General features: G+C 49.4%; 1 protein-coding gene and 1 long non-coding RNA gene across 4 annotated transcripts; one reads left to right on the top strand and one right to left on the bottom strand.

Annotated features, from left to right (window-relative positions):
* Positions 1-471: 471 nt before the first annotated feature.
* On the bottom strand, positions 472-13,795 carry TMEM220 (transmembrane protein 220). Of its 2 annotated transcripts, XM_055305028.1 has the most exons (6): positions 13,644-13,795; positions 13,059-13,088; positions 8,876-8,936; positions 6,833-6,956; positions 5,465-5,524; positions 473-3,591 (listed from the first exon to the last, which is right to left on the bottom strand). In XM_055305028.1, the coding sequence occupies exons 1-6, from the start codon at positions 13,734-13,736 to the stop codon at positions 3,456-3,458; spliced, it is 504 nt and encodes a 167-aa protein (XP_055161003.1). In that variant the 5' UTR covers positions 13,737-13,795; the 3' UTR covers positions 473-3,455. The 2 variants fall into 2 exon arrangements, with proteins under 2 accessions (XP_055161004.1, XP_055161003.1); XM_055305029.1 differs by lacking the exon at positions 5,465-5,524 and having other exon boundaries at positions 472-3,591.
* On the top strand, positions 13,062-22,164 carry LOC129496758 (uncharacterized). 2 transcript variants are annotated; one of them, XR_008661837.1, is made up of 4 exons: positions 13,062-13,281; positions 15,383-15,501; positions 15,869-16,001; positions 18,325-22,164. It is a non-coding gene; the product is annotated as an uncharacterized LOC129496758 (long non-coding RNA). The 2 variants fall into 2 exon arrangements; XR_008661836.1 differs by having other exon boundaries at positions 15,869-22,164.
* Positions 22,165-23,776: the final 1,612 nt, after the last annotated feature.

Genomic DNA, 23,776 nt, shown 5'->3' with positions numbered 1-23,776 from the left:
TCAGAATACCCATCGTGTTTGGACATTTATAGACTTATATCTGTGTTTTATAAACAACAAATAAGCTGTTTCAGACAGATGTGTGGTCTCTCCCACATGAGGCTATGAGCAGGGCCTCCTGAGGAGTCATGTGGTCGCCTTGTGATTTTAAGCAAAGCAGGACCAGAGGCCAGTGCAGCTGTGTGCCTGCCGGCCAGGTCTCTTTGAACAACAGCTCATCTCTAGAGACCACAGGGGCTCCATGAATTTACTCCTCACTCCCTTAGACAAATGGAGCATGTTAACTCGGTTGTCCTACGTGCTAAGGCCTATTTGTGGCAACATTTACTAGAGAGCAAAGGGACCATTAAGTGTAGAGGAAGTTTGACTCAGGACCTAAAAAACATCGAGAGAGTAAAAAGCAGTTCGAGTCAGCATCCATGTGCCCCCGTTCTGGGGCTGCTGTGGCAGATTACCGCCACATTGGTGGCTTCCAGCAGCACGTCTGTGCTCTTACAGTTCTAGAGGCCAGGAGCCTGAGCCATTTGCCTTGGGCTGAGTTCAAGGTATTGACAGGCCTGCCTTCCTGCCACCAGGGACTCCATGCAGCGGAATCTGCTTCCTTGGCTTTCCCAGCTTCTAGAGCCCACTTCCTGCAATCTATTCCTGGCTCCTGGCCCATCCCTCCATCCTCAGAGCCCACATCATAGCCTCTTCAGACCTCCCTCTGCCTGCCTGCCTCTTGTCAGGACAATTGTGATTATCTCCAGGCATCCTCTGGAGGATCCAGGATTCTCTCCCCATCTCAAGATCTGCACCTTGATCGTCTCTGCAAAGCCTGGTTTGTGATGCAAGGTGATGGTCCCAGGTTCTGGGGACCAGGACCTGCATATCCTTGAGAGCTGTGAGTCCCCCCACCAGAGAGGTAACTAGTGTGCTTCCTGCATTCACTGACCTTACCACCCACAGATGCAGACGTGTGCAGAAGGGCCTGGGTGTGTGGGGGCCAGGGGGAGTTCAATTTTGTTTAACGGGATCAGAAATGACATGAAAGAGGAGGAAGATGGTTGTGACAGGTAGGCAAAGTAGACTCAGCTGAGGTCAGAGGGCATGCAGACTGTAGGAGTGATGAGGGACGCTGTGAAGATTGACCAAAAGGTGCCTAGGATCATGGCAAGACATGGCACGGGAAGCTAACAGGGCCATGTCGTGAAGAGCCTTGAATGGTGAGCCCACAGTTGGAACTGGGCTTGTCAGACCACAGGGAGCCCCCCGTTTCCACTGGGGAGACTGTGATTGGATCCATGTCCCTGAGAGGCTGATGGAGACCAGTGCCAGAGGGAAGGAAAAAGGCGAGTGGGAAGGCAAGAGGCTTGGGTACTAAAGACCTGGAGTTCACTGAAATTCACTTGAGAAATAGAGTTTACAACAATCTCAGTAAGAAGGACTCCTCTCAGGAGGCAGTGCTCTTCCAAATTTTTCCATGCTTATCAAGATACAAAAGGAACTCCCTATAATCTTGGAATTCGTAGTGATACCGGAGGTGCAGATAGGATGAAAGTATATTTGGAACACCACTTTTTAAAAATATTGGAATATTACCGTCTTTTAAGTAGAGTCAGGCATTACCTGGAGGTTACATAGATCCTATATAGAATTTGCAAAGGAATCCATTTTTTTCACGTGTGATTTTAGTAGTTACATTAAAAGAGATGTAAAAACCGTAAGTATCACATAAGCTAAATGTTCACTGGAACACTGAAAGCCTTCATATGTATCTTATTGGCCCTTAAAATAAATTTCACATTATTTGCTTTAATATTGACTAGATTTTTTTCTTCCTTTTCCCTCATCTAAATCTTAATAGAGAATTTTGCCTGTCCAGTGGCCATTGTGTAAAACAAAAAACCATACATACCTTCTTTAACAAATATCTATTGAATAGTTAATATTGTATTAAAGGGTGTAAAAATAGACACTTGGCCAGACTTATTTCCACTCTTTTGATAGAGAGTAGAAATATTTTTTGAGTGAAATATTTCCTCAATCTCATAAAATGAGATTTGGACTCCAAAGTTTAAAGATAGCTTGTATAAAAAATTTGCCATCCAACAAAAATACAATGTGAGCCACAGAAGTAATTTAAAAGCAGTCACATTTTACAAAGTAAATGCAAACAGATAACCCTAACAACTTTAATTGATATAGTTTATATTAACTCAAATATATCTAAAACATCATTTCAACATGTAATCAATATAAGAACATTTTACATTTTTTGTACTGTCTTTAAAATCCAGTATGTATTTTATACTTTATAACCCATCCATTGGACATGACAAATATTTTCACTGGAAATACTTCATCTATATTTAGATATAAAACTTGAGGTTAAAGAAGTAGGGTCACATACACAAGTTGTTCCAAAACACTTTTACAAGTTTTCTCATAATTGAATTAGGTTTTAAAATTAAAATGAACAAAGTAGAATTTTACTGCCCCATTCTGGCCACATTTCAAGTACTCAGTGCAACACGTTATGGTTTTGTTACCATGTTATGCTACCATGTCACGGATGTATGCACCACAGTGATGTTCTCATGTCTGTGCATGTGCGTATGCACCGTGGTGACGTTACCATGTTGTGTGTGTGTGTGTGTGTGTGTGTGTGTGTGTGTGTGTATATGCATCACGGTTATGGTAATGCAGGTTGTCACATTGGAGAGCACAGCTCTAAAATGGTCTTCTCCCCAGGGCTATCTTTGACATTTTTTTTTTTAATGTGTATAGATCTTAGTCTTCTTTTTCATTTACAATGTGGTTAATATTCCCTCTTTCCTTTTGATCCCAAATTCCTTTATGCTACATGCTCATTCATTTGGCATCTTCGTTTCGTTCATGGCACTGCACCGGTCCTGCATACAGGGAGTTCAGTCCAGGGGCACAGCCCTTTCTTGAACCTCTGTTTCCATCACAGCACTCAAACCCTGCTTTCCTGTTTTAATCACGTGTAATCCCTTAGGAGCACTTGGTACTTTTGGAGTGCTCTCCTATTCTCCAGTTTAATCCTTGCAACTACTGCACAAGTGAGTAGGAGATCTGGCATTAATCCTATTTTGCAGATGAAGATATCCACCAGGAGGTTCATATGTTTGCCCAAGTCATATAGATAGATAGTGGTAAGCTGAGTTAGAATTCCTATTTCTGAACTTTTGTTCTGCTGCCTTTTCTACTACATGGTGACACAACATAATGTCAGACCCCTATCTCTTACCAGTCCCCTGCAATCCTATGCTGTATTGTAGGCATCCTCAGAAAGTTCTTAGAATTTTTTAAAAAATCATCTCTAATATTAGCTCAAATTACCTGAAATAAACTCCTAGGAAATTGGCTTCTTACATATATTGGCTGGTTACATATGTTTATAAACAATTGATCAACAATACTCATTTTAAGAACAGGATTCTTGACTTCATTTAAATTACTGTTTTGCAGTGAGTCGGCCAGGAGGACCGCATCTCCTTGTTGATGTATATGTAGATCCAAGAGATAAATGGGAGGAGAGTGATTACAACGGCAGTAGCCAACTGAATTCTTCCACCAGCTGGATTCCTATAAAGACCCACAGGAATTATTAGCAATAAAAATCCAATAAAAATTATGGGTTGCTTTGGAAACAAATACAAAGGTGGAATTAGGTGAGCACATTTTTTTTACAAAGTAGGCTCCATGCCCAGCCTGGAGCCCAACGTGGGGCTCAAACCTACCACCCTGAGATAGAGACCTGCAATCAAGTCTTGGACACTCAACTGACTGAGTCACCCAGGTACCCCCAGGAGTTCTTCATTCTTAATGCAAATCTTTGTTGTTGTATGTGTTGCAAATGGCTTTTCCCACTCACATATTGATGTCTTTTGAGGAACTGAAGTCACTGGTTAATTAGGCAGTGTTAAAATTGATCTATACTCCTTATGATTTCTGCATCCTTTTTAAGAAAACTTTGCCTCCCCAAGGTCTTGGAGATTTGGGGTTATCTTCTTTGGAAGTCTTACTGTTCTGCTTCTCACATTAGAGCAATCCACCTGGAATTGATGCTTATGAAAGTTAGCTAGGGAAAGACTGTCCATATGGGCTTTCCCTTGATCCCACACTATTTGTTGAGAAGTCTGCCTTTCTTTGCTGCACCTGCACTGCCACCTCTGTCATAAGTCAAGGGTCTGCTCGTGTGTGGACCTGTTTCTAGATTCCACTCTTTGATTAGTTTATCCTTTTACCAGCACAGGTTTATCCCTCCACTTTCTTAGGTGGTCTTTAATTTCTCCTACAGTGTTTTATAGTTTTATTTGTAGAGATTTTGCCTATGTCTTTCTAGATGTACTCCTAGAGAGTTGATTTCTTGATATTATTATTTATGATTAACTTTGTTTTTATCATTGTCTGTTACTTGATAAAAATGCAGTTGGTCTCAGTACATTCATCTAGCAGTCATGCTAAACTCACTCTAGTAATGTTTTAGATTCTGTTTGATTTTTTTTTTTGCATATGCAATCATGTCAGCCGTAGATAATGAACATTTTTCTTTTCCAATTGTTGTGCCTTTTATTTCTTTTTTTTTGCCTTTTTGGACTGGCCACAATACAAGCTAGAGCAGTGTTGAGCACAAGTTGCAATGGTGGCTAATCCCTGCTCACTCCCGATCTCAGACACAGTTTTCAGCTGCTCACCACTGAGTATTAAACTTTGGTGCTGATGCCACTTATCAGGTTCAGTTCCTTTCTACACCTGTTTTCCAACAGCTCTTGTGAACGGATGAGGAATTTACCAAATGTTCTTTCTGAATAGATTGAAAAGACAGTTTATTTTTTCTTTTATTCTGTTAATGTGATAGAAAACAGTGGTTGGTTTTCTAATGTTAAACTGTGTTCCTAGGGGATCCCTGGGTGGCGCAGCGGTTTGGCGCTTGCCTTTGGCCCAGGGCGCTATCCTGGAGACCCGGGATCGAATCCCACATCAGGCTCCCAGTGCATGGAGCCTGCTTCTCCCTCCGCCTGTGTCTCTGCCTCTCTCTCTCTCACTGTGTGACTATCATAAATAAATAAAAATTAAAAAAAAAAATAAACTGTGTTCCTAGAATAAACCCAAACTGGTGGTTGGGTTATATATTGCGGGATTTGATTCCCTAATGCTTTGTTTAGGATTTTTCAGTCTGCAGTCATGAGACTGCTGTGTAATTTCTTTGCTTTTCTTCCCTCTCCCTTTTTTTAAATGTTCTTGTCAAGTTTTGGTATCAAGATTATTCTGTCCTTGTAACATGAATTGTAAAGTGTTCCTTTTTTTCTGTTTTCTGGAAGTGTTTGTTAAAGGTTTGCTTAGGAAAAGGAAAGATTTCTTTCAAAGATTCTTGTTTGCATATACTTTCACTTGCCTATCTGACCTCACCAACCTGAAGATATCTGTTTTTAGCTAATGAGAGCTGAAAACTTACTTTGATGAACTGTGACATAGACTCATCCATACTGTGATAATCACCAGACCAAACAGCTCCCTATAAAACAGCATACATTTCAGATTTTTGAAGTAACTGCAAGTGAGATGCATATCATCCCATTCTCCCCATGACCGCTAGCTTCTGCTGATTATTGGATGACCTTCCCCCAAGATAATACAGGATCTACAGAATACTTTCAAATCTGGTCATGAGTCAAAAATTACTTTTTTTCAGTTTAAAGCCTTATATGAAAATAAGTTTCATCTTCTGAGGTAGATGTGAATTCCATCCCCGTTCTCCAACTTCTAAGTGGACAAAGAAACCCAAGAAAACAAAACCACAAATAAATCACTTATTTCAGGTCACTGGGAAGAATATAGTACAACCAAGGAAATTACCCCAGATATATCAGGCATCAGTTTTACATTGTTTTAGAGTGTTCACTGTTAGGCAGGATGAACTCAGATCCATAAATAATTTGAGTGCATGCTGCAATTGGGTCACATCTTAGTGGAGACAAATGATTTTTATGAGTCAGACTAATGATTCTGGGGTGGGTATATGCTTCTAGAAATATGTGTTAAAAGCACATCTTTTACATAAAGTGGAAAGGTCATGTTTGGCCATGGTACCACTGGAAGCTCACCATAACTCATGGGCCTCATGCTGGTGGAGTTCAATCAACCCATTTGGCTTATAATCCCATGGGCAGACCCAACCTCATTTGCTATCCAGTTTTCCAAGGATTAGGGCCTACAACAAAGTAGCACCTCTCCAGGAATGATTACCTTATCCATCTCTAAATCTTAGTGTTAGTAGATGTTAGCAGTAGGATGGACGGAAAGGAAAAAGGGGCTGTGCGTGAGGCCAGGGAGTCAAGGGTGGGGTGAAGCAAAGGAAGAGATGAGAAAATAGGGATGACATGGGACATTGCAGGGCAAGGCTGATGGGAGGTTGACTTAACATACTGACCTCTGAGGGAGCTGATCACATTTGTAGATAAGATTTTTGGCCAGAACCACAACTAAATCAGAATGCTGATGGAGTTTTCACCTTGTAAGAGTGGACTATTACTGTATGGTGTTGTTGCTCATTCATTGTAAGGGAGCCAAGGTCAAATGCCAACGGTAACATAACCAGTACGCTGACTGCCTCTGGTAGTGGTTGTGGAATGTGGTACACGATGCTGGGTGTGAATCCTGGCTCATTTTCTGTTTCTTCAGCTTATCAAGGAGATAATACCTTCCCTGCTCCTCTGGGTGTAGTTAGGGTAGCTGAGTCATCACGGTGCAGATACGGGGTTACAGAGGAACTGATTTCTCAGCTCCACCCCACCCCTTCCAAGGAGCAAAGGTCACAGCTCACCTGCCTTCTTCCTCATGTAAGATGTTCTGTTGGGAGTGAAGCCAGAGGTGGCACGCCAAGCTGACAGCCCACACGATACAAACGAGTATGTGTATTGTGGAGACACTCTTCCAGATAAAGTTGCCTAAAAATAGATATTCTGGTGCTGTTAATCATGGAACCACATCCCACAAAAAAATGATCTCTTTGTGTCTGCTCTGCCATAGTCTCCTATTAGGTAAAGACTTCAGAAAAAGCTGGGGTGGTGCCCGGCTGGCTCAGTCTATACAGCATGCGACTTTTGATCTTGGGTCATGAGTTCAAGACCCACACTGGGCAATAGAGCCTACTTAAAAAAAAACCTGGGGTTTAAGTTTTGTTTTGGGGGACATCAGAAAGGTTAAAGCAGTAATAATAAACTCAGGTGGACATTTATTTTGCAGTTTCCAACTGTCTTGTTTCTAAAATAACTACCCCTTGTTTTCATTGGGTATCTATCCTTCCCACATACCAGGCCATGTGTCCCAGACTATTGGACCTTAGCTTGATTAGTCAACATATTTCATCCTGTTAGCAACCATGATTTGGCTCTGGATGAACAGATGACAAATTGGGGCCCACAGCTCAATTCTGAGACTGATGCGGAGCTATCTGAGAAGCAGGTTTGATCTTCTGTTGGACAGAGCATCAGAGAGAAGTGAACTTTGAGCTGTCAGACTATCATGAGGGGCCCAGGATTGAAGCCAGAGTGGCATATGGTGGGACTGTGAGGTGCAGACAAGTTTAAGTTCTGAGCCACCACCAGCACCTGAAGCTAGCACCACCTCTGATTTTCTCAGTCCAGTATCCCAGTCTGTCTCCTTTTGAACTCATAGCCCATTTGAGTTTGTTCCTTGCCTGCAACTAATGGAGCCCTGATACACCTTACAGATGCAGACAAGAGTTCCAGGCAGGTACCAGGAGCCTGTGCATCCACAGGACAAGAGTGTTCCCCACCCACTTGGGAACCACTGGTCTTTATTCCAAGGCCCCTGAGGACTTTGAAGGCCCACTGGTTTTCATGACCCTGAAGAATGACCCATCAGGACTTACAGTCCCTATTAATAAGAAAACGTTAGTAAACAATGTAAAATGTATTTTTTTTTGTTGTTTATTAGGCACTGTTTTATGGTATAAAACTGTCCAACTCAAGGTTTACTCAGAGTCTTTGGGCCATAAAAGGTAAAGCAACTATGTTTTGCCTAGCATGGAGGTAGGCAGCCTGTGGGCAATAGAAACCGGCTATTTTAAGCAAATTTTGTTACCTGTATACCCACCTGAGATGGATATAGATCTTCCAAGGAGCAAGTTACAAAGTCTATGATAAAGCCTCTGTTTTACAGCCATCTGTTCACATTCAACAAGCATTAAATACCTACCATATTCCTGGCCATATTTCAGCTAGGCTTGGGCAAAGATAGGCTAGACCCAGTCCCACTTTTAAGGGACTTACAGCCTAGCAGAGGAAAACATATAAAAGCATGCAGTAAATTGCTATAGGTACTATGATGGCACAGAAGGAAGTTAGGGAGAACAAGATGTATTATGAAAAACCTAGACATCCGTATGGACATTATATAAACCGTTTCCCTAAATAAGTAGCCCATATACACACATGTTGATTGAAAAAGTGGTTACTGGGAGTGGTATTGGAGTTAAGAAGAACTGATAAAGAAGAAACACATAATAGACCGTGGTTGCCACTGACTCTAGAGACACAAGGTTTGTACTCTGTTGCTGATCAGCGTGCTGACCAAAGCCCTTCTCTCTCATGCGCTACACTGCACAATCGTGTTCCACACCAGCGTAAGCGACCTTGGGTTCCAAGCTGATAAGAGGCTATCTTGGTGTGGCAGGTCCGTGTGAAGTCTGCCTGAAGATGGGCAAGGGTGATCTAGATTAAAATTAGCCTCTCTTGTTATCAGGAATGGAGACCTGGAGAGCCCCGTGTTTTCCCCCGAGAGTCTGTCGTTATTGTCAGATATCTGATCTGCTACGTGTCCGTGCAGAATCCAGCATCCATACCCGTGACAAGAGGGTTAAGTCCAACAAGCAGGCTCAGCGCCGCAGGTATCATGTACACCACCTGTGAGCGAAGAGGGAGGAGATTACATGGGGTAAGAAGTATGCCTGACTTTGGAGATGTTCAGAAGAATCTAGGGAGTACACAGAGGTGGCCCTGGGGGCCGTCCTGCTGCAGGATTTGCCAGTCCTTGCAGTAACAGTTGAGGAAGTTGTAACTTCTGCTGTTATGGCACTTGCCACGCCAGGGGGTAATTTTACCTGCCTTCCTCCTAGACTGTAAACTACTTCAGGGAAAACTGGTTCGGCTCTGTGCGCTGGCATTGAGCAGAGCTTGGGTCTCAAGACACATTGACCTCCAGAGTTTCTCTCAAGCAACGTCTGTGCCCACATGGTCTTTCCCCACTCACACAAAAGCAACTGCTCTGAAAAGTCTGGCAGGAGCAGGCACGGTCAGCTGGACGGCCCTGCTGGGGCCCACCCTGCATAATACTCCGGTTCTGCAGGTGAGACCACAGAAAGTTGACTTACAGTGTCCGCATCAGGTAAGATCAGGCTCATCATTTTGGAAACTGCTGACCAGCTGTTTGGGAGTGTGGAAGCCTGGCCTGAGGAGGCCTGTTTTCAAGCCTCATGCACAGCAAGCCAACTCTAGCCAGACTTGCTCTGGCCTGTGTGTTGTGGGCAGAGGGCGAGTAGAATATGAATGGTAGATATACAGGAGGCATGACGAGTTTCCAGGAAATTTAGCTGCTTACCCATATCAACCATGATGCTCATGTCAGAAATCTTTCCTTATCTGGGAGTTGTCACAGCTGTGCATTTTAAGTGCTTTGCTTTCACCAGAGAAACAGGTCTGTCTTGATCCCAGGGAGAGAGGGCATCTGGATTACACACTTGGTGTTTATCTTTCCTACTCCATCCCTAATGATGGCCAGTCCTGACATCTGCAAGTCTGGTCACCTCTCACACATAGGCATTCATGCTATTGAGGGTTAAGACCAGACCTTCCCAAAGTTCAGTGTGTATACGAATCACCTGGAAAGCTTGGTAGAATGCAGATCTGATTCTAAAAGTCTGGGGTATGGCCAAGTTCTGCTTTTCTAACAAGCTCCCAGGGGATGCCGCTGCTGTTGTTCTAAGGTCCACACTTGGAGCAGTAAGGAGTGGTTTTCCCCTAATGAAAACCTACATGACTTAACCACTGAGAAAGAGAGGAAAGGAGAGAGAATGAGAGAGAGAGAGAGAGAGAGAGAGAGAGAGAGAAGTTACACACACACCATACAACATTTAACTGTGCTCTCTGTAAGAAATGTTTGGCAGAAATTTTCTTAAAATGTGCACTCACATGTATCAGATATCTGTTATTAACAGATTAAGGGATCTAAGATCTTATTTCTTTTTTTTTTAAAATAATTTTTTTTTTTTTTATATTTATGATAGTCACATAGAGAGAGAGAGAGGCAGAGACACAGGCAGAGGGAGAAGCAGGCTCCATGCACCGGGAGCCCGACGTGGGATTCGATCCCGGCTCTCCAGGATCGCGCCCTGGGCCAAAGGTAGGCGCCAAACCGCTGCGCCACCCAGGGATCCCTAAGATCTTATTTCTTTATATTGTAAACATATGAATAAAGTAACCCTTTACATAGTGGGTTTTCATGGCAGTTGTGCCACGTTAATCCTTAAATGCTTTTCTCTATCTCAAATAAAATAAAGAATTTTTTTTTGAGGACAAGGAGACCGAAAATAATGGTTTCTAGTACAAGGTAATATAATACACAGTATAAATACTCAATAATGAACTCAGTAGAACGCACTTATAAGGTCTTTTATTTTTTATGAGTCAGCCAAGCACCCCCCCATGGCATTCATTCTTAATGTCTCTCTCCCTTGTCCACCCGCCATTATAAAAGCCAATTTGTTTTCCCAGCCTTTTCTGCTAGGGGTGATCATGCTCCAGCCATAAATTGTAAGAAGTCTTGTAGGGGCAAGGCTGATACTCAGAGCATTTTAACAACCAGTATGCACAGACATTGACCAAGCAGGATGGATCCCAGAACATAAACCTTATGGGGAAAAAAAAAAAAAAACAAAACCTTATGGGTATGTACATACTGCATAGCGGCCTGTCTGAAGGGCTTCTCGGGTAACATTTCCTCCCTGATAAAAGGGAAGAAAGCATAGGAGGAAAAATTGTTTTGCTCCTGTCTTGTTTCTTCCTGCTTGGGATGCTCTCATCTGGGCAGGATGCTTGGAGCTGCAGCAGCCATTTTGTGAACATGAGAGGATATATCACCCACACATTGGAAGTGACAGAGAAGAAACCCAGAAAGCCCAGGTCTTTGATGACATTGTGGGTCATTAAGCAGCAGCCTCTGGACTTCTTGTTAAGTGAGATGCTCTCTTTTTATAACCTCTTGCTAGTCAGATTTTCCATTATTTGCTCCTATATGCATCCTAATACAGACATCCTCCCATGAGCAAGATGAAGTAGGGTACATGAAAATGAGTCAGGTGTGGTACAAGCCCCCAAGGCCCAGTTACCCAGTATTGGCTCATCTGTGCATGCTTTCACGCAGGAGTCAACACAGAACGGCTGCCATAGGAAGGCTGTGTGTTAGGTTGCCTGAGGACCACCAAGGACGAAGAACTGGTCCCTGTTTTCCCAGAAGCTGGCATGTACAGAACCAGCTTGAATGTAAAGCAGAATGTGTTAGCGTTAAAGGTTCAAAGGAAGGACAGTTGGAACCTATGGAAAAGAGACAGAGGGATTTTTTGAGATAGACTTTGAAGCTAAGCTAGAGTATGACATACAGGAATCCTAGGGGCAAAGTGCAGTAAGTATTAATAGGTGGATCAGGCTTCCAAGACCAAGGTGGGAACGTGGGTTGGAGCCACACTGGTAGGCCTTGAGCACCCTGGGGAGTTGTAACTCAGGGATCTTGGGAGATTAGGGAAGTTTTTGAAACAGGAAGTGAAAACGCAGAGATTGTTCAAGGAGTGCAAGAGCTTAGAGGCAGCTCTGAGAATTAGGAAGCTATTACAGGAGTCCACCTGGAAGGTGATGGAGGGTGAAACTGGCAAGAAGGGAGGATGTCTTTGGGGACATGGTGTCACCTAAGCATAAGGTGGGAGGAAAAGTATACACATACCATACAGATAAACAGTTAGACCTAGATTGGGTTTGGCTGGATTGCTTTGTTCTTCATTTTATTTTTTGGAAGGATCTCAAAGGTGGTGGCAAGGAACTGAGGGATGTTAGAGATGCCTGTGGTTGGGACCAAGGATGTCCCCGAGGATGATTTCTGCTGATAGAAATGGGTGAGTCCGGAGGAGGAGGGGGTTTAGGAGGAAAAGAGGCCGTAGGGACTTTGGGGTGTTGGAGGGGTCAGTGTGACATACAGGTGGACAGATCTAGCAGTCTTTTGGAAATTCAACATTAAGCTGGGTGTTGGGAGGCTTGCCTGCAGGGAAATAATATTTGGAACTCAGGATATGGACCAGAGTGCTCAGGAGGAGGCAATTTGATTTAATGCAAGGGCATGTGATCTGGACAATAATAGATGTCAGAATAAGTTCTACTGCACTAAAAAAAAAAAAAAAAAAAAAAAAAAAAAAAGACCAGAATTTTGCATTACGGATCCAAACACTTTCATTCGTTGCCAATAGTGTTCCAAAGTTGAAAAACATCTCATTGGTGATACTCCACAGTCCTACGTATCTGTTTTGAAAGAAACTGGGCAAAATCCAGATAGTTCTGAAAGTGTATGGAACGATCCTCCTCCAAATAGTTCCATCAGAGCACCGGTTAAATGTATTCTGTAGATTTTTCGGGCTTTAATTACTTTTTATAGACACAACTCACTGAATTAGAAGAACCTCAATCCCTAAGCCTGCCATTTTCTGGTCAAATGTTTGTTGGAGTTTCTGGGTGGAAACTCAGGAGGATTCTGTGTGTTGGGAGGGAATACTGCGGAAAGGCCCCTCAGGTCTCGGGAAAATCCTGAATTCTCTCTCATAGACACATTACATCACCCCTCTGATCCCTCTCCCCTGATATTTTAGGGAAGAGGGCTTACAAGTGATCCGATGTCTAAGTTTTTATGTACACAAGGGAGGGAGGCGGGACTAATCCATAAGGCTGTGTGTTTGGTTCCTGCCGGCGGAGGAAGCAGCGCCTACTCACCATCCACAGTTCTGCATCTGGGTCGTTCACCTGCAATGCCAGAACACCGGGCGTTAGCAGACACCGCGTGGTGCCGCAGTCCTGCTCCGTGCAGACGCTGCTGGGCGGCGGGGCCACACGAGGGCCTAGAGGGTCGGCGGGGTCGGGGCGGGGGGTGGCCCGGGGCCGCTGGCCGAGCGCAGCCACACGCCGGAGCACAGAACCGCACGGAAGTCGGACAGAGGTACTGTGGGGGCCTCCAGGCTTCGGGAGGAAGGACGGCTGGGGGGGGGGGGCGAGGCGGACTCGCGGGGCCGAGCCGTGCCGGGCCCATCCCGGGCTGCGCCCTCTCGTCCCGCTCCTCCCAGCACGTGGCTCGTGGGGGGTCGGTGCCGGCGGTCACGTGGACTCGCCACCTCTCGGCCGGGGGAGGGGCGGGGCGTGACCCCAATCTTCGTCCCCTTCTCCCCTTCCGGCAGGGCCGAGTTAGTCTACACCGCGCGCCGGGCCGGGGCGGAGCTCGAAGCCCGGCGCCCTGCACCACCCGCAGGCCCCTCGCCCGCCGCCCGCCGCCCGCCGCCCGCCGCCCGGGGCCGAGGCGCTGACCTGCACCAAGGCCGCCAGCGCGAAGAAGGCGGCCATGAGCCAGTTGCAGGCCCGCCACAGGCCGGGGGCCCAGCGCCCCGCCGCAGGAGCCATGGCTGCCGGCGGCTCGGGACCCGGCGACCGCAGGGCTGGGCTCTGCACGGGGCAGGACGTCCGGGCTGCGGGGCGGGGCGGGCTCTGCACCGGGCGTGGCGTCGGGGCTGCGGGGCGGGGCGGGCTCTGCATCGGGCAGGGCGTCGGGGCTGCGGGGAGGGGCGGGCTCGGCACCGGGCGTGGCGTCGGGGCTGCGGGGCGGGGCGGGGCGGGCTCTGCACCGGGCAGGGCGTCGGGGCTGCGGGGCGGGGCGGGGCGGGCTCTGCACCGGGCGTGGCGTCGGGGCTGCGGGGCGGGGCGGGCTCTGCATCGGGCAGGGCGTCGGGGCTGCGGGGAGGGGCGGGCTCGGCACCGGGCGTGGCGTCGGGGCTGCGGGGCGGGGCGGGGCGGGCTCTGCATCGGGCAGGGCGTCGGGGCTGCGGGGCGGGGCGGGGCGGGCTCTGCACCGGGCGTGGCGTCGGGGCTGCGGGGCGGGGCGGGCTCTGCATCGGGCAGGACGTCCGGGCTGCGGGGCGGGGCGGGCTCTGCACCGGGCGTGGCGTCGGGGCTGCGGGGCGGGGCGGGGAGGGGCGGGCTCTGCATCGGGCAGGGCGTCGGGGCTGCGGGGAGGGGCGGGCTCTGCACCGGGCGTGGCGTCGGGGCTTCCGGGCCGGGAGGGGCGGGGAGGGGCGGGCTCTGCACCGGGCGTGGCGTCGGGGCTGCGGGGCGGGGAGGGGCGGGGCGGGGCGGGCTCTGCACCGGGCGTGGCGTCGGGGCTGCGGGGCGGGGAGGGGCGGGGAGGGGCGGGCTCTGCACCGGGCGTGGCGTCGGGGCTGCGGGGCGGGGCGGGGCGGGGCGGGGAGGGGCGGGCTCTGCATCGGGCAGGGCGTCGGGGCTGCGGGGAGGGGCGGGGCGGGGCGGGGCGGGGAGGGGCGGGCTCTGCATCGGGCAGGGCGTCGGGGCTGCGGGGAGGGGCGGGCTCTGCACCGGGCGTGGCGTCGGGGCTGCGGGGCGGGGCGGGGCGGGCTCTGCACCGGGCGTGGCGTCGGGGCTGCGGGGCGGGGCGGGGCGGGCTCTGCACCGGGCGTGGCGTCGGGGCTGCGGGGCGGGGAGGGGCGGGGAGGGGCGGGCTCTGCACCGGGCACGGCGTCGGGGCTGCGGGGCGGGGCGGGCTCGGCACCGGGCAGGGCGTCGCTCCGGGGGCGGGGCATGGTGATGGCTGGAGGCGGGGCTTGGGGCGGGCTTGTCGCGGGGGCGGGCGCCTCGACTGGGCGGACCCAGCATCTGAGTGCCCTGCTTCCCGGCACCTGACCTCAGGTCCCTCAGGTGTTGTGTGGCCGCTGGCCGCTGCCCTCTCAGTAGGGGACGTGGCACTACATGAGTCTAAATACTTCTTCCATTGGCTTCTCCCCAAAACGTGGCGGTGGGGAGGAAGGCAGGCAGGCAGGCACGGTGTCCCTATTTCACAGATGAGGAAAGCGGGTCCCGGAGCGACTGGATGGATGACTTGTCCACGGTCGCCGTGTAGCGGGGGCGCAAAGCACCTGGCTCCGGGGCCCCAGACAGCCAGATTCGGTCACTGCTCTGCTGACAGACCCCAAAGGCCGGGAGGGAGGTGGGGAAACTGAAAGGTTTTTTTTGTTTTTTTGTGTGTTTTTTTTTTTCAGGGAGGCCAACCCCGGGAAGACCGCAGGGCTCAAAGACTCCACAGTGCTGAAAATACTTCCAGGCTTACATAGGAGAACGAGGGACAGGGATGGGTGTGTGCGTGCAGGTGGCAGTGCAGGTCAGGTGCATCGTGGTCTGGGGGCAGTCATGGGCGGGGTCTTGCTGGCTCAGGGCAGGCCTTACTGCTTGAAGGGGTGGTTCGGTTCCGGCAGGGTCAGCTTTGCCCCCAGGGTCTTTTGCCGCAGCGAAGAGATCAGCTGGAAAGGAGTTAGGAAGCTTGAGGTCAGCTTGGGGGTGGTTGGAGTCCACTTCCAGCGTAGGTCGTGGGTGGTGGAAGGAGGTCATGTTTAACCCTGTAGGTCCAGCTCTGCTGCCTGGTCACCAAGGCAGCCTTCCTCACAGGAAAGAAAAAGATCGGGAGCGGGGGGTGGGGGGGGGGGTGTCTGTGTGCCTTTTCTGATTAGTATTTATGCATTTCTTTCCAGAGCTGGAGGAACTTTGAGTGCCCGTAAGCATTATGGTAATTTCATAGTGACGACAGTTCTATTAGCATCTTACACAGCTCACAGCTTTTCTGCAGACAGGCTCATTTATCTTCATGGGCTTTTATTATAAAAGGTATTTACATATTATACATATTTACAATTCTTTCCCACCACCAAAACCAACAAAATTTCCACACGCGTTGCTCATGAATTTCTTATGAACCGAAGACACTGAGATATTCACTGCTCTCCCCTCTCACTTGTTTTACAGTCTTTTTTTGTTTTGTAATTTACCCTCTGATGAGGCTTTCCCAAGCTCATTTACACATCCATAGGCCTCAACATTTTTGCTGTTCTAAGGAGTCTTTATCACTTCAAATCATGAGCATGAGCTCCTGTCCTCCTCTCCTTTTAGCTAAATCTCCTAAAATGCTTTAGGGAGTTTTTCCCTCCTGTTGCGTTCCTATTAAGGAATGCTTATTTCAAGAACATCACCAGCTGGGCTCCTGGCCCTGTGCTGAGCTCTGGATGAGGAGGGTGGATTTGCCCTGTGCACTTCCTGAAGGGAGCATGCAAGCGGGCCATGGGCTGGCTACCCAGTGGGGATAAGGGCCAGGCAGAGGACAGGCTCCTTAGTGAGTTCCACTGCCAAATCAGCCCTGGGATTAGGGACCAGTGACTACCTTCACTGTCCTATTCCTTATCGGAAGAAAAATATAAATAAATGAAGGAGAGGGTAGTGTTCTAGGCTGAATCAGTCCCCATGCCAATTCATATATATGTTGAAGTCCTGACCCTAATGGCAATTGGGGGGGAGGGCACAGGTTTGGGTAGCAGCCCACAAGAGAACATGAGTTGGGTTTCTAAAGGCAAAAAGGAATGTATGCATATGTTATTTACAAAGAATTTTGATTGGTGTTGGCTAGACATAACGGGTTGCCAAGGCTGTCACTAAGCCAAAGTCCGTTCCTGTAGCACGCGGCAGGTGTTCATGCAGAGTCCTTGGAATATTTCTGACTTGGCCCAGTTTATAAATTCTACCCAGTGAGGATGTGCTGAAAGCCTACCTCTTTAATGGGCTCCTGGCTCCCTTTGTAAATCCCCTTGACATAAGTGACTCCATTTTATTTCACCTTTCACCGGAGCTAGGGTCTTAAAAGAGATAAGTTAAAATGAGGTCATTGGGGTGGACCCTAGTCCAATATGACTGGTGTCCTTATAACAAGAGGAGATTAGGACATGGCACATGACACACACAGAGGGAAGGCCCCGTGGCGACACAGCAAGAAGATGGCCATCTGCAAGGCCAAGAGAGAGGCCTCAGAAACCAGCCCTGTTGACACCTTGACTTTGGACTTCAGCCTCCAGACTTATAGTCAAAAAATAGCTGTCTGTAGTTCAAGCTCCCCAGGCTGTGATGTGTTGTCATGGCAGTTCTAGCAAACTAGAACTGTATAGGGGGTGATAGTATCTGCTCTGCCAACCAAATAAGAGTGCAGGTGGCAAGGAAAGAATGGTGTGAAAAGTGGCGTGCCATAAAGCCATAGTGTAGTTTTATAGTTTCCACTATTGTCTGGAACCTTCTAGACCTCTGTATGGACATATGTTTTCATTTGTGCAGGGTTCATTCCCCTTCTTATAGGATTAGCATCCCTGTTATTTGGGAAGGGCCCCTTCTCCCGCTATTGGGGCATGGATACTCAGGGCTGGCCATGAAGTCCCCTCTCCAGAGATAGGGAGGTGACCTTGGCCTGCTGGTTGGCATGACCCATCCTCCTGACCACAGCAACTGGATCTGGGATGGTGTGTGCCTCAAACTGGCCGACCATATTGCTAGGACCTGTGTTGGACTAAGGTTGCCAGATAAAATACAGGATGTTAGTTACATTTGCATCTCAGATCAACAAGGAATAATTTTTTAGTATAAACATATCCCCAATATTTGCAAATACTGAGAACTGTAGCTGGACTATGAGAGGGGGGCTTTCTTTTTGCTGAGTGTGTTGGTCTGATGGCACGTATGCCAAGGCTGCCAGGAGAAAGCTTTCCTGAAGTTGGATTCATGTAGAGGAATCCAAGCTCAGAGATAAAGAGGGTGGGTGACATCCGCCTGCCTGATGACATTCCTTGAGGTTCTAGAACCATCCATGTCTGTCACTGGGAGCTGCCTCTCCATATTTCAGTGTTGTTAGCCAACGAAGTCCCATCTTTATATATAAGCCTGTGAGTTGGGTTTTTTGTCACTTGTGACTCCAAATGGTGACTTGAAAAATCCTGATTCAGTAGTTAAGTGGATGCTTAAAAAGCCTGTTTGTTCAGATTTTGCAAAGACAGGGAAGAGAAGCCTCGTCTGAAAAGTAATGAGAAATAAGGTTAAATGAAGCCAGTATCCCAGAGAGCTCTTCACAAAGAGTCATTTCATCTTCCATTTTAATTGCAATGTCACACTGCTGCAGAGACGGTGCCATGTGGATGGAGGCAGGGGCCTGTTGTGCTGGCTTCTGCAGAGAGGCAACTCCGAAGGCCTTCCTCCTGCTGGGCTGTCCCCCAGCTGCCAGGTCGTGACAGCTTCATGAAAGCAGCGAGAGCCACTGGTGTCAAGTGAGGGGGACCGGCTTCTCCGCCAGAACCTGACAGCGCCTGGGCAGCATGCGGAGATCTGTCCTCAGAAGACTTGGAAATAGAGGTGCTAGTTTTTTCTCTGCAAGTGGGATTTTGAATTCAATGCCAAGAGATGGAGCAGGGACTGGCAAACTCATACAAAGACACAGCCGGCCTCCCAGGGCCTCACTTGAGATTGAGGGAGACCTGGTGAATGTTGAGCATCTCTAAAAGGAGTGTCAGCAGAGGGGGATTGGTGGCTGTGGAAACCCACAGAGTCGTGTCCATCCGGAGGGCAAGGGCAGGCTCAGCTCAGCCCAGCACAGGCCGGAGAGGTGCTTTGCCCCCCTGGCCACGGACACTCACATTTCCTCGTCAAGCCATCCTCATGGAGCCCGATGTGGACCAAGAGGCAATTCACAAGCGCAGTTCCTCTCTTTGCTGTGATTCTAGAGAGAGTGTGGCCTCACAGCCACCTGGCCTAGGGTGGAGAATGAGCTGACCTGCCGGCACCACCCATCTGGTCAAATTCTTTTCTTACTTTTCTTTTTTCGTGAGAGACACACAGAGAGAGGCAGAGACATAAGCAGAGGCAGAAGGAGGCTCCCTGTGGGGACTCGATCCTGGGACCCAGGAACATAACCTGAGCCAAAGGCAGACACTCAACCACTGAGCCACCCAGGTGTCCCCCATCTGGTCAATTTCTAAGTAAGAAAGACACATTCACTAAACATTTATTCCAGCCTCCCTATGTATCAGGCGCTATGCTAATGACTGACGATGTGACTGTGAACAGAACATTCATGGCCTTACCCGGTGGCGTGGACACACTGAACAATAATCACACACACAGTGGCAGGTGATCCCAGCAGGGGCTTGTGGGAAAGCACAGACGCTCTTGGGGTTGTGTGAAACAAAGAGGAGTCAGAATTTTTCCAAGGGCTTTGAGAAACTTCCCGGAGAGGGAACTTTTGGGAGGGGCACCCTGAAAGATGAAAGGGGAGTGCAGGCGAAGGAGGCATGGGGTGCGGGGGAGTGCACACAGACAGAGGAGCAGGTCGGAAGGCCCTGAATCCAGAGGCCCAGAAGGGCCGTGTGTGAGTGCAGAGAGATGAATTTAGAAGGGTGTGGGCTGGGATCCCTGGGTGGCGCAGCGGTTTGGCGCCTGCCTTTGGCCCAGGGCGCGATCCTGGAGACCGGTGCATGGAGCCTGCTTCTCCCTCTGCCTGTGTCTCTGCCTCTCTCTCTCATTCTGTGTGACTATCATAAATAAATAAAAATAAAAAAAAATTTAAAAAAAAAAATAGAAGGGTGTGGGCTGAGGAGGTCAGTTTTCCATCAAGTGCAATGAGGAGCCCCCAGAACCCTGAGCTAGGGGTGGCAAGGCACGGGGAGTGCTTGGGGATACACTGCAATGCTGCTGTAAGAAAGCTGCTGCAAGATTGGGTTTGTTGCAGGCGCAGGTGTGTGCGGATTGTGAAGGTTAACACGTACCGAGCCCTCAGGGTTGCGGCAGTATTCTGAGCACTGTGTATACGTGAACTCATGCTGCCAACAGTTCAGTGGGGCAGGTACTGTCATGATCCCCACTGAACAGATGAAGACACAGAGGTGTGCGCGCTTGTCCTTAAATCCAGTCCTCGAGAAAGACCCCAGCTCGTCTGACCCGTGACTCGGAATTGGACTTCTCCAGGTGCATAGACAGGCTGCCTGTCGGTTTAGGAAAGCGGAGAGGGAGGTAGGCCCCACGCACTCCCTCCCACCCCATTACCTGGAGACTGGGTGGGGGCGCTTAACGGGTGACCTCCAGGCCCAGCAGAGGCGGCCAGGGCAGGCCTGCTTTGAGCCCTTTTGAAAGACCAGAAAGATTTTTCTGCCCATACCCTTGACCTTTGGAGCCTGATCCCAGGAAGCTGTGCTTGGAAGTGGGAAAAGCCCAGGGACTACGGAGGCCTCTTCTGTCCGCACCCGGCCAGGGCCAGGCTGTTAGGACGGCGGGTGGGCTCTAGGTGGCGGGCTTCTGCAGCCGATGGAGCCCCGGGCGGGCTGCTTGGAGGCCGACTTCCTGGGGGGCTGCGGAGCCCGGAGTGGCCTGAGCCGAGGACAAACAGAACTTTGTACCAGGAAGTACTGGTGTCTGGACGGGCCTGTGGCCGGGGAGTAGCTGAGTTTGGCTGTGTGCTGGCTGAGCGGCAAATTGTTTGCCACCCCGAGATTCCGGGCAAGTCTGATGCATCTAAGGGGAGCAGTCACTTCTAGTACTAGGACGAAGGTAAATAATGACGATGACGGCGGCGACCAGGCACTGAGTGTTTACTGAGGGCCCTAGGACATCCCTCACACCCTAACCTCACTGCAACGTCTGCATCTCCACATCTAAACCTGGCACCCCCTCTCCCATCTCCCATCCTCCAACACCTGCCCCCGCCCCACTGCTGGCCTGCCTTCCCTGGAGGCACCTTCACCCCCTTCAGTTACTCCTTGGATTGATTGCCTAGGCTTGCCTTAGCTGGGTGTCACAGAACTGGGGACCTAAAGAACTGTATTCTTTCACCATTCTGGAGACCTCAAGTCCAAAATCAAGGTGTCCGCAGGGACCCACTCCCTGCCCAAGGCTCTGGGGAGACTCTTTTCTGGCCTCTTTCAGCTTTTGTGGGGTGGCGGTGGGGTCCTTGTGGTCACATGACTGTAGTCTCAGATGGACTGGGATTGTTGGATTTAGGGCCCACGTGGGTGGTCCAGGATGATCTCACCTGCAGAGCCTTAACCCCAGGATTGGGACCTGAGCCGAAGGCAGACCCTCAACCGCTGAGCCACCCAGGCATCCCAAAGACCCTGTTTCTAATAAGATCACTTTCACATGTTCCAGGGGCTAGGAGGGAGACAGACCTTTTCAGGGGCCACCATTCAATTCACTGACACTCACTGCAGAAACCTATTGTTATCCTGGACACCTCCAGCCCCTCCCTCCCCTGTGAAGTCCACTGCCACCCATTGTGGCTGACTTGTCTGCTCAGTGCCAACACCTGCTCCAGGCCATCAGCATTTCTTCCCTAACTTCCTCACTGGTTTCCCTGTGTCCACCTGTTGTGGATCAAACTGTGGCCCCATTGCCATGACTCACATATTGAAGCTCTGACCCCCACCCCCAGTGGTGATTGCTTTGGGAAATGGGGACATTCACGAGATAAAGTTCACGAGATCACACGGGTGGGGCCCTGATCTGATAGGACTGACGTCCTTATAGGAAGAGCTACCAGAGGGACACCTGGATGGCTCAGCTATTGGGCATCTGCCTTCAGCTCAGGGCATCATCCTGGGTTTGGGATTTAGTTCTGGCCCCACGTCAGGCTTCCTGCAAGGAGCCTGCTTCTCCCTCTGCTCTCTCTTTCTGTGTCATGAAAAAATAAAATCTTGAAGAAGAGGAAGAGGAAGAGGAGGAAGAAGAAGAGGAAGAGGAAGAAGAAGGAAGAAGAAGAAGAAGAAAGAACTACTGGAGCTAGCTCTCCATGCAGGAATGGTGGAAAGCCACATTAAGGACACAGTGAAAAGCTGGCCATCTACAAGCCAGGAAGAGAGAGCTCTCCAGAGAGCAATCACTGCCAGCCCTCCTCCCCCCCCAACACCACCGGTGTCACCTTGGTCTCAGACCTCCTGTCTACAAAACTGTGAGAAAATAAATTCCTGTGGCTGCAGCCACCCAGCCTATGCTATTTTGTTATGGCGACTCCAGCAAATGCATGCACATCCCTCCTGGTCCCTGCACTCCCTGCAGCCAGCGGCCTGGGTTAGACACACGTCCCAGACCTCAGCTTAAAATCAAGCCTCCCACTGTTCCTCTCTCCCTGCCCCACACTATCCAGGAAATTCCTTTTCTCTCCTTGCAGCACTAATAACAATGACGGTTAAATCATCAACCTCACAGCTAGTTGTCTAGTTGTGCGGTGTGTGTAACCCACCAGCCTGAAAACCCCTTTTGTTTCCCAGACTTGGCAAAGTCAGGACACAGCAGGCACTTGTTACTTTTGGTTACACGAACCAGCAAAGGAATGAGCTAAGTTGCTCCAAATCTGATAAGCAACTCACACCCTTTAGGTGTTTTCATTCCCAGCGGTCAGATGGGAAAAGGTAAGGTGCAGTGTGGCGAGGTGACCGACACGAGGGCACCCAGTTAGTGACACCGGGGCACGGAAATAGGAATCCAGAGCTTTCAGATTTCAGAGACACGGCTCCTAACAGCCATGAGCCAGACCCAGATTGCTTCAATGAGGAGAGAATTCTTAACAGAAAAACGGAAGCATCCCAACTGGAAATTCATTAAAGAATGATTTCCTTTATCAACATACTTAATTGCAGGGAACAGGAGATGGATAAACAGTCTGTGATAGATTCACGTAATGGAATGCTGCTAGCAAAAACACAAGAAACAAACTGCTAATAACATGCTATTGCATTAGTGAGTTGCAAAAGCATTGTGCTGAGCCAAGGAAGCCAGGCACAGAAGAGCATGTGCTGGAGGATTCCATTTACGGGAAACTCTAGAATTGGCAAAATCATCTATGGTGGAAAAACATCAGATCAGCAGTTGCCTCCGGGGTGGGGTTGGTGGGGGCATCAGGGGCAAGAGGGAACTTTCTGGGGTGATGACAACGTTCTGTGTCTCGACAGAGGTTTCGGTTCCCCAGGTGTTCTGTATTTGTTCAAAGTCTGTTTGCAAACTTTATCTGAAAAAAGGAAAGCAAATATTAAACTTGACTTAAGTGATTGATGCACGCACCGAGGCGTTTACAGGTGAAGGATACTACTCACGTCTGCATCTCACTTGAAAACTCGTCAAAAAATAAGACAGTTCGGGGTGCCTGGGTAGCTCAGTGAGTTAAGCGTCTCAGGGCCAGAGAGGTTGTAGATTTTGGGAATGAGCGGTAGACGGCACCCACCTCCTCCCCCAGGCAGCAGGGGTAATGGAGTTGGTCCTCAGAACTTGCTCACCTGTGGGCCCAGTGGGAATCGATGACATTTCACCTAAGAGCTAAGCAGAGAGAAAGCCTGGTCAGTTGTGGGAATGCAAGCAGTGCAACTAAAACATCAGGCAGTTTAGAGCTGCATCAAGCTACCGGCTGCAAGGACCCGGTGCCGACATGACCCACATGGCCCTAAATTCAAGGCCACCCTCCCAGGAGCTGCAGGGGTGAGGAGCCTAGACTGGGCAGGACGAGACAACTCTGACAGTGAGTGGGGTGACGTCGGATGCCTTGGCTCCTCTGCCCTGTCCCCACCGCTCACTGGTTACGTGGCCCTGGGCACCTC

This window comes from Nyctereutes procyonoides, unplaced genomic scaffold (assembly GCF_905146905.1).
Source record: "Nyctereutes procyonoides isolate TBG_1078 unplaced genomic scaffold, NYPRO_anot_genome, whole genome shotgun sequence".
NCBI lineage: Eukaryota > Metazoa > Chordata > Mammalia > Carnivora > Canidae > Nyctereutes > Nyctereutes procyonoides.
This window is presented reverse-complemented; position numbering and strand designations above follow the sequence as displayed.

Excerpts from the sequence above, each read along its gene's own strand:
- TMEM220 (XM_055305028.1), bottom strand. The coding sequence starts at position 13,736 with ATGGCTCCTGCGGCGGGGCGCTGGGCCCCCGGCCTGTGGCGGGCCTGC. Across the intron at positions 13,089-13,643 it reads CGCTGGCGGCCTTGGTGCAG|GTGAACGACCCAGATGCAGA; the intron begins GTCAGCGCCTCG and ends CTGGCATTGCAG. Across the intron at positions 5,525-6,832 it reads TTACATGAGGAAGAAGGCAG|GGAGCTGTTTGGTCTGGTGA; the intron begins GTGAGCTGTGAC and ends GCTGTTTTATAG.